This window comes from Aulonocara stuartgranti, assembly GCF_965226115.1.
Source record: "Aulonocara stuartgranti genome assembly, chromosome: 10".
Lineage (NCBI taxonomy): Eukaryota > Metazoa > Chordata > Actinopteri > Cichliformes > Cichlidae > Aulonocara > Aulonocara stuartgranti.
Genome location: NC_138946.1, coordinates 26,471,645 through 26,482,317, shown reverse-complemented (window position 1 = coordinate 26,482,317; position 10,673 = coordinate 26,471,645). Strand labels below are relative to the sequence as shown.

General features: G+C 37.4%; 1 protein-coding gene across 1 annotated transcript in view; it reads right to left on the bottom strand.

Moving 5' to 3' along the window:
• ar (androgen receptor) overlaps nucleotides 1–10,673 on the bottom strand; it is a 37,354-nt gene continuing 26,681 nt past the window's right edge. The window contains exons 5-8 of the mRNA XM_082548988.1: nucleotides 8,617–8,761; nucleotides 4,995–5,125; nucleotides 4,736–4,887; nucleotides 1–4,235 (exon numbers count right to left, since the gene is read on the bottom strand). Of these exons, the coding sequence (XP_082405114.1) occupies nucleotides 4,077–4,235; nucleotides 4,736–4,887; nucleotides 4,995–5,125; nucleotides 8,617–8,761 (587 nt within the window). The 3' untranslated portion in view covers nucleotides 1–4,076. The remainder of the gene's footprint in view (nucleotides 4,236–4,735; nucleotides 4,888–4,994; nucleotides 5,126–8,616; nucleotides 8,762–10,673) is intronic.

Sequence of the window (10,673 nt, the reverse complement as noted above, 5' to 3'; positions counted from 1 at the left end):
TAGTCATCACAAGCACTTTTATTAAATTATTATTATTTTTTAGTTAAAGACAAATCTGTTTTTGAGTTTCAAGGCTCCAATAGAGCGTAGTAAAAAGACTGAAGAGTTTATTTATTCCAAGAAAACATATACCACTTTCAGAGTCAGAAATATTTTAATTGCCTTTAAAAGATGACACCTTTGAAAAACACACATTTTGAAAAAACAGAGATCACAAAAGATATAAATCATACAATAAACAACTTTGAAAGTCAAGTGTTTGGACACAAAAACAGACATCAAACTGATCAATATATACAGTTACTGTCGCATGTACAAAGAACCCTGTTAATATGCAGTACACTGGGCACATATCAGCTATTTCAGCAAAATACAAACGCCATGACCTTCTTTGAGTACATCAGTATCAAAATTTTACAGACGCATCTATGTCTTATTAATGCACTGTTGTGTTGGCTGTGCCCGCTGTGAAATGTGTAGAAAAGCTAAACCAGCATAAAACAACAATATTTAGAACCACAGTTAATTGAATGAGTTCTTAACTGCTGCAGCAGTCTTACATATGTAATATATTTTTCTGTAGACAACATGCTTACTGAAAATTCAGTTTTCGGAAAGGTGTCTTGTTTGCATCATGACGGAAATTGGTTTCTCTGCAACTTCTAAAGGGCCAAATCACCTTTAGTCTAAACCCATAGCTGTCCACTGTATTCTCTTTCCTCCCCTAGTCACTCCGCATAGCAAGTAGTGTACAAGAAGACAAGTTAAAAAAGCATGAATATGTTTATTTGTGCAGATGAAGTTGGATGCTCTACAGGGTTTCACTATAGCTTAGGAATGAATAGGCTACAAAGGAGCTGTGAAACTGACTGTGACAGACAGTCGATCACTGTGTACTGAACAACAATTACACCACCAACCAATATACGATAAACAGGTAATACACGGATGTCTGTGCGTCACTTTCTGTAAAGCAAAAAGTTATCCATACAACTACACAAACACATAATACATGCATCTACAATCTTCTAATGGAATGTGGACTCGTTAAGTGCTGAGTTATAAAACATTATCAAATGAATGAATTGTCAAAAGGTGCAGAAAAGACCACAGAAGTTACTTTTGCTGTAAGCACAGAGCAGCTTGATTGTGAGAAGGCAGGATGTGCTACAGTTGAGTCTCAATTACATCAATCAGTTGCATCATATAAGCCATGTTGTAGGCACAGAATGCCTTGCGTTTGAACACTTGAACAGACGTCTTTAATGAAATGTAGATGTGTATAATTGCATCCATTTCTGCAAATGAATGCTTTTCGGCTGTGACTGCGATCGGTTATCTTCAAGGCATTCCACAGATTTTTTTCCTTAATTTTAATCTCTGAGGTTTGGCAGTGCCTGTCAAGGATTCTTACATTCCACATCCGAGGGCCTTCCAGTTTTTGTCTTGAAAAAAATTGAATTTTTTTTCTGTCATTTGAAATTTGTTGCTCTGTAAAACATTACTGCTGCAATCTAAGATCTCTGGCACCCCGAATCTAATTCAGTATTTGCCTGTATTTGCTGCCATCCTTTTTTGCTTGCATCCCTACAAGACGTTCAGTCCTTGCTCTAGAAACTGACAGCCACAGCGCGAAGCAGTCAGCACAGTGTTGTCGTGCAGACGAAGTAAGAGCTGTGCATTCTACATGCAGCCCTGTCTGTTACAGCTGATGACATTATGTTAGCTTTCTTCTCCTTTCTTATTGCACTTAATACTAAGTGCAATAATCCTTTCTGTCATCGTTGTATTTTTACTCAGTTGTATATAGTATTTGTATTTGTATTCTATTTTTATCTTATTGTATATTTATTTAATTTTATTCTACTGTATATAGTATTTTATTTTATTCTATTCTGTACAGTTGTGTACTGTATTTATTCTTATTGTATTCTAATTTTTGCCTCATAACTTTTGCACTGTCCACTTCCTGCTGTGACAAAACAAATTTCCCACGTGTGGGACTAATAAAGGTTATCTTATCTTATCTTATTCTCATGACTCACTTCCCAGAGGCTTCTAATTGGTCACATCTTTGTTTTAGCTTTAAAAATAAGAGCGCTTATAGCCACATTCAACTTTTAAAATAATGTACGTGGCAATGCCAAACATCGGTACTTTTTAAAGGCACTATATTTACACAGTTCTGCATGCACAAAACGAGACAATGTATCTGTTGTAACATTAGTTGCATAATGAATTAATATTTTCATGACCAAATCATATTGTTCCATTTGATAGAAAAGTCACTAAAGAAAAGAGGTTCATTTTACGCTGACTGTGGGTAAGGAAACATCTTAACAGACGGTCTTTTTTTAACTTACAAAAAAGCAAAAACCAAAACAAAGATATCCAGTCTGCATATTTGCTGTTGTAAAGACGCCGTGGGTTCTGCGTGGTGGTCTGCAAGCCAAACAAGGTCAATGTGCTGCTTAAGATGTCTAAATATTAAAGTATTAAAGTACAAAGTGAGCAGATGATGTTTCATTTAAAACGTTTTTTTCATGACTTTGCTGAAATTTCACACTACGCTATGCTTCACAACAATCACAGTACTGATCATGTTCGAGTGCTGGACAATAAAATTCACAGAAGGCTTGAAATGAATGTGAATCTTTCACCTTGTCTTTAACATGTTCTTGTCTCCTTCTGAAAACATACATCACACGTCAGAAACACTTTAACAATGGGTCAAATGAGCAGAATATACAGCTATGAGGGATTGTATTGTGGTATCAGAGGCTTCAAATAAATCACTACTGTACTGGATTTATAATTTTTGTAATTTGTTTCTTTATACTTATTGAGGCATAACTAGAATATGGACACTTATATATAAGATTTACACTAATCAGTGCACAAAAAGTGAGATTTTTGTCAGTTCTTGTAGAAGTTTAGGCCTATGACTGTTCACTGGACTGGAATTTAGGCACCAAAGAAAACATCAATGAATCGAGGTAATTGATATGGAATTTGAATTTTTGTGATTTATATCGACAGAATTCTTATATATGAGATTTTGGTCATATCGCACAGCCCTAATATCACATCAATATGTTACCGGGTGTTGCAAATCATTCAAGGGAATTCACATTAAACAGAAATTCACATTATCTACTTACATTCAGACTTCCACTAGAACCTCATTGATAGATTTGAAACAGAAATTCAAAATTCCTCCACAAATAGCAAGCATAAACTGACAAATGGCGACACGCAGGCAGTCGGTCTGCATTTATAAACCAGACCGCAGTTATTTGGAAACATTCACCAGTCTGATAGAGAATGAAGTCAGTAAAAGTCAGACTGCAAGTGTTTAGAGACTGGTTGCCTCTCACTAGGTGTGCAGCTGTTTTGTGATCGCAAAAGTGGTTGTCCAGAGGTTGACACCCTTAACCTCTGGATAGTTGGTTGCCACAACTACTTGCAATCAACTGCTGAATGTGAAAAAAAAAATGTAATCATTGGACAAGTATTAAGTAGCAAAGAGGTTGACGTCCTAATTTTACTACTGTGGCATAAAGGATGTGGGTTTTTTTGTGACTGAGCCATACGGGAATCTCACTTTCACAAATATGAAATGAATAAGTGAACTGCAAGGCAGCAGCTAAAATACTTTGGTAATCCGAATATTATTTACGATTTGTGATTTCTTTGTCCGTTATACATAACGATGTCACAAAGGTTTAGGTGATCATGTTTTACAGACTTAACTGCAAATGTAAAGCTGAATCTCTCCTCCATCAGAAAACACAAACAATCCTCTTATGATCTCATGAACCACAAAGCTGTCATAAAAAGACAGCTCTTCAGGTAAAAGCTTTAATAGTTTTGAAGAAACAATCTCAATTATGGCTAAAAAGGCAAAAACCCCCAACCCCAAACGTAAAACGCCTTGAGCAATAAAAATGTGATTACAAGGCAGGGATAAAAGCAGTCAGATTGAAGATGTGGGGAAACAGTTTAAAGCCTTAGTTAAAGTTTACGGAGGCTGCAAGATGAGTCATTTTCTGATTTTTTTAAAAAAAAATCTCCTTCTACTTATGAAACAAGATTGGTTTAGCCAAACCTGCCAAGATCTTTGGTACATGTACTGAGATTATTTCTCCAATCATCTCTGGAAAGCTGACCTTGGTGTGAAGTGACTGAGCCTGGACAAAAAGGTCAAAGGTAAACTGATGGAGCTTCTTTACGGTCTGAAACAGAGGAGAAAAGAAAAAATCATAATGTGGATGAAATTTACTACAGATAGTATTTGGACAACAGCTTGGGGCACATGAGTCAGACATACACACAGTTAACGCTCTGGCATAAAAATGTGAGGATATGAATCATAGTAAACTCATCCATTAGGCCTTTTCCTGCCTCGAAGACCACTTCTGAGATTTTATACTTCTGAGTAATCAGATTCTTTTCCAATACTAGCATGAAGGATGTTTTTTGTTATGGGCTATTAAAGTACTCCGTCCTATGTGATTTAACTGGATGTGTTTCCAACAAATGTTTTAGTGTAATATAATTACAGCTCCTTCTTTACACTGTTTTTCCATTTTTTTTCTCTCAAATTTGCAAAAGTGCATCCATGTTCCATGCATCCACAAGTGAGGCTTTTTAGAAACGTTTACAAAAGTATGAATGTATCTTTTTGGAATAAGGATTTTTGTTTTTAGCCTGAAGAAACATCTCACCAACTCACCATCTGGAGAGAGTCCATGAGTCGTGTGAGCTGGTAGAACCTCTGAGATGTGTTCGTAGTCGTTTGAAAGTTGATGAGGCGGTCGAGTTCGTTGATGTAGGTGAGACGCAATTCGTCAAAGTACTTCTGACTCTTCAGACCCTCAACGGGAACTGGTGAAAATAGAAAGAAAAAAATCATGTTCATTTCTGACTGTACTCACTCCTCTGTATGTCCACTTCTTTATGTTTTCATTTTTGGCACGCAGAAGAGTACTTACTAATGCTAAAGAGGAGCAAGGCCTTCATGCAGAGAAACTCTTCCTGGGTGATCTGCAACATCTCAAACTCCTGAGAGAGATGCCTCATCCGTATGCAGTGCTCGTACATGGTGGAAACGTGCATTCTGTGTCTGCAAACGTTAGAGAAAAAAAAGGTCAGGATGAGGGGATGTAACCTAACGGGAATGTTCAAATCGCAAGAGGTGAAGGAGAAATTGCTTTACACCTTGGACATTTCTCCAGTAATCAGTAACTACTGAAGAGGAAAGAATGTCAGAGGTTAAATCCATTTCCATCCGGCACACTGTCTTTGAATCACATTATAACAATACAGATTTGTGCTGTGTCATCTTTGACATTAGTGCTGAGGACGTTAAAAACACACAAAACTCTTTTACACCAAAATCCAGTCATCCAGCCTAAGCTCAAAGTTCATGATGAGAGCTGATTGGGAATTTAATGTTCGTGCCTGAATGATGGGCAAAGAAGACATTTGTTATCAAACTTTGCCATCTCTTCTAACACGAAATCAATTTGTCACTTATTATGAAGCCGGCAAAAGACAGTTTGGAACATATTCACATTTTTTATTCTGAGAAAATAAAGGTAGAATGAAGCAAATTTTGGGAATTAGAATACAGATGTCAAGGGGGAAAAAAAAACTCAAATTGAAAAAAAAAATGGCATGAGATAGAGAAATGAAATGGAGCTGAATTTCCACCTTCTCACAAGAAATAAATGCAGAGTTTCCAATATGTGCCGGTATATATGAATAATAGTCACCAGGAAGCGTATAATCCAATTATATTGGACTTTCTGGAAAAGCTAACGATGAGTTATGAGCCAAGGTAAAAATAAATTGTAGGTTAGAGCAAGTTTTTTCCCCAGATTCATGATGATAGTCTGGATACTGAAAAGAAAATGACTGCTCTTTAATTCTATCTCGATAGCATCGCAGTTGATAGGCTGTCTCATGTTGAAGTGGTAATGCTGTTTTATTATATCCATGAAATTAAGCCTGATAAATGTACATCTGATGTGACTGTGGTGTCTTAATTCTCCAATTATGTTGACTGTAATAGGGTTTTTACCCTCTCTAAAGGACAGCCTGCTCGGCAGGAGTAGGAGTGGTAAGCGGCTAATTTCAAAGGTAACAAGGAGTACTTGAGTGCAGTAACACTGCTGCTCACATTTCTTTCACTTAGTTTAAATTATCCACATTTCTGACTTTTATGGTTTCCACCAGCCCCAAATCTGTCCTTAAAAGTTGAGCTCCTGGTTCACCACACCTTGAAAAACAACTGACAAAGTGGTCACAATCACGTTTCCGTGACTTAGCAGGATTTGAATTTTGGACGTAGATGGCTGTACTTTTTGAAAAGTCACATTAGTTCTGGATGCTGTTGAATGTTGCTTTGATTTATATTTTATTACCCCCAAATAATACCTGTCTGTGTAGCTACTTCACAGGCATTCAGCTCATTTAATCCAGTCATTTGATCCAGTTTTTGGCAATGCTTTTCCATTCTTTAATCCGTGCACTCTTTTATACTTAAAAGTACATATGTCTTTTTTTATTTTAGGAAAGAGCTAAACTTATTTGAGGTTATTACAATTAAAACATTTCTTTTTTAAGGGTCATGATCTCATCCTCTTCCAACTCTATCAAACTTCCAATCCTTGGAGTAACCCTTTAATAGAACTTACCTAGAGTACTATCTTTTCAACATTTCATACTTTAAAAAAAAGAGGTTGTGTTCAAGAAGATGCTGCCTTTACCTACAATTTTAACAATTTTAAATATGAACCTACTAAGTGAAAATGCCAGTCATTTAGCCTTTTAAAAACTGTTCATACTCACAAGTATTTTCAGTCACTATGGAAACTTGATACAGTAAAATATCCTCATCATTTATGAGCATAAAACCTGATTTTGGTATTGTATTCTTGCATCACATTAAGTTAACATTTTTCAAATTTACATCCACTGGCTACTTTATTAGGTGCACCTCACTGGTGTCAGGTTAGGGCCCTTTTGCCTTCAGAACTATTAATTCTTCATGGTAAGGTGCTGGAAACATTCCTTGGATATTTTGGTCCACATTAACCTGGTAGCATCATGCAGCTGCTGCAGATACTTCGGTTGCACACCCATGATACAAATCTCATACAAATCTCCTGTTTCACCATATCTCATATTAGTTCTACTGTATTGAGATCTGGTGATTGTGGTGGCCATTTGAGCACAGCAAACGTCTTATCATGTTCAAGAAATCAGCGTGAGATGATCAGAGGTTTGTGACATGGTGCGATAAAAAGCAGCCATCAGCCATCACCAACACTAGGCTGCAATGTTTGAGGCAGGATTGATCCATGCTTTCATGCTGTTTACACCAAATTCTGATCCTACCATCCAAATGTTACAGCAGATATCGAGACTCATCAGACCACACAGCATTATTCCAGTTATCTGTTGTCCAATTTTGGTGAGTCCATGCAAATTTCAGCCTCAGTTTCTTGTACTTAGCTGAAAGGAGTGGCACTCAGGTATCCAGTGCTCATCTGAACACACAATATGTCCAACTTGGGCTAGACAGATGTATTGTGTGTTTAGAAATACTCTTCTGTATACCTTGGTTCTAACAAGTGGTTATGAATGATTTTCTCTTCTTATAAGCTTAAAGCAGTCTGAGTCATTTTACATTCTGACCTCTGACATCAACATTCACCCAGAATAGCCACTCACTGGATATTTCACGTTTTCTGAACTCAGTAAATCCTATTGTAGAGATGGCTGTGCAGGAAAATCTCAGTAGATCAGCAGTTTTTGAAACACTTCAAAAAACACGCCAATTTAAAGTTACTTAAATCATCTTTCTTCCCCTTTCTAAAGCTCAAAATCTGGCAGATTGTCTTAGCTGTAATTGTAACACATAAACGTAATGAGTTGTTGAAACTGAACAGGTATACTGTGCATAATAAAGTGGCTGGTGTATGCAGATTGCACATTTCTTTCAGGCTGTAACAAATTTGCACTGGTGCTGCACATATGTTTAAAACTACTGTGTAAAAGGATCCTGTACATCACCTGCTTACACTGTTTGAACCAGACAACAACTGATATGTGTTATCTACTCCCAGCAGACTGTGTCAGTCAGCATTTGATGGAGCTAAATAAGAATTCATTTCTTGTAAACATTAGTATTCCCCACTAACTCTCACACAGACATCACCATTGTTGTTGCCGTCTGAAATATTCAGATCGGATTCATCTGCACTCTGCGGTGTTACGAGAGTCTGAATGCTAAAAAATTTTCCTTACTTTAATTTCACAGCAACAAAAGAACACCTAAGGAGAAAATTGGATGAACACACTCTTTTAAAAAGCCTGAAACTATTTATGCTTTACATTTTTAACTCTGGATATGTTTTTCTGTTTGTCTGTGAACGGGAAAGAAAATGAAAGGAAGAAGGGAAGATAAAGTGATGAAGGCAAATGAGAGCAGCTGCTTTCTCGCTGGTGGTGATCTCTAAATATAATGAGGAGCGCAGCATGTCAGTGACCCACTAATGGAATCCTTTCAGAGGATTATTGAATTCTAGAATTCAGAGCTGGACATACTCATTGAACACAAGGTCTGGGGCAAAGTATAGCATCCTGCCACTGGCATTCTTATAGGACCTCCATCCCAAGGCACACACCATCACCCCCATCCATGACTGCTGAATGATAGTCATCTGGTCATCCACATGGAGATTTCTGAAACCTGGGGACATACACACACACAATCACAATCAAAAATGAAATAATCTAATCTCTATCAAAGCACTTATTGTATGATTACGTGAGTTTGAAGATTGTGCCAGGGCTCAGCATTTTTATATACACTTTTTTAAATTATTTTTTAGGGAAACTTTCAGACTTTATTTCATCAGGTAGTAGAGAACAAACTGAAGAGCAGAGAAAGAGCAAAGGGAGTGACATGAAGGGAACTGTTCAAATGGGCAGAAACCGGCAGCCTTTCACTTGTTCGACCAATTGAGCTATAGAGTTGCCATAGCCACAGCTTTATGTGACTGTTCTAGTGACCGCCTTGGGTTGAAAAACAAGACTTAAAAGAGGATGAACAATGAAACGAGCAAAAGAAATGATTCTGTACAAGTAATTTCCTACCATATAGGACTTGTACATCTTAATTAGGTAAAATCACATCCAATTTTGATATTGTTATGGTTTAAAGTTAGAGGAGTAAGCAATCTGACTGACACACGTCCCAGAAAACAGAGTTTAGTCCATTGCTGTTTGGTAATCTTCACCGCTGCTAAACTGACTAAATGAGCTGGACTTCGAGAGTATGTCAGTGTTGCCATTTTTATCTGGCAAATTATATGACTTTGCTATGACGTACAGACCCGTTGACCAATAAGTTTTGTTAGTTTTTGTCAACTACCTTTTTTTTCTTCAGAAAATAAGACAACAACTAAATAAAAAAATAATAAAAAATAATCCGCGAGGACAAAAACTATGATGCAATGTAAATACGTGACAATACGTAAAAACGAGGTGAAAATATTCTGGAAGGAGACGAGATCCATTCAGAAGTAATCGCTCATGTAGCTCCCATACTTCCTATTTGTTTCCTGTCAAAATGTGACAAAATATATCAATTGTAGCAGCCCTTGGGATCAAGAACGCCATTTATTTCCTCAGCACACACGGCTCATTCTCTGGACATCATTGAGCACCGTGAAAACTCAGTCCTCTTGCCAAGGGTGCAAACTCCTGTGAACACTTAAACAGTTGGCCCGTTTCTCATGGGGTGCTGCTAGCTTGAGTGACACACATGTCTAAGGTAGACTTTATATAGCTTTTTGCTGTGCACGACCGACTGCTCTATACAGGTCGTGCCTCTGAGCGCATCCGTCATTAATGCTACTGCGCATAAAGTTCTGACAACCCCAGTAATGATGATTTATAGTCAGGGGTGGAAGTAACGAATTACAAATACTCACGTTACTGTAATTAAGTACATTTTTTGGGTACTTGTACTTTTACGAGTAATTTTTCAAGTTTGTAATTTTACTCATACTTGAGTACAACTTACACCATGTAATCTACTTCGCTACTTATAAAATCAAAAGTCACTACTGAGTACGCCCACAATTTGAATTAATATTCAAACCTTTCGTCTGCATTTTTGCAGCCAATAAGGCCGTGCAATCGCAACCGCGCCAATTTAAGACGTAAGCAAAGAATAAACTCCGCTGCAGCAGCAGGCACAGGTGTCTGGAGGTGCTAAATGGTGGAGTATAAACTACTTTATAGACGGAAGATTTGGAGACAAAGAAGCCAAAATGGAGACAGAGGACAACACTGTCAACCATGAAAACGACGTAGAAAAGACGGAGGACGCGTGCCCGTGGCCATACCTGGAGGAATTTTTCGTGTACAGAGGGAGAAAAGGAGACCGCGTCCAGATGCAGTGCAAACTTTGTTTGACCTCTACAGTCATTTCAGCTTACAAGACTTCAGCATCTAATCTAAAAAAACACATTGAGGTAAGAGGTTTTACAACTATACGTGTATGATATTGCTTTCTTATTTTTCATGTGTTTTAAGGTTACTAGTTTGGCTAAGATATTGTCACCGCCATTGGTTAGCCTGATATTAAAATAAGA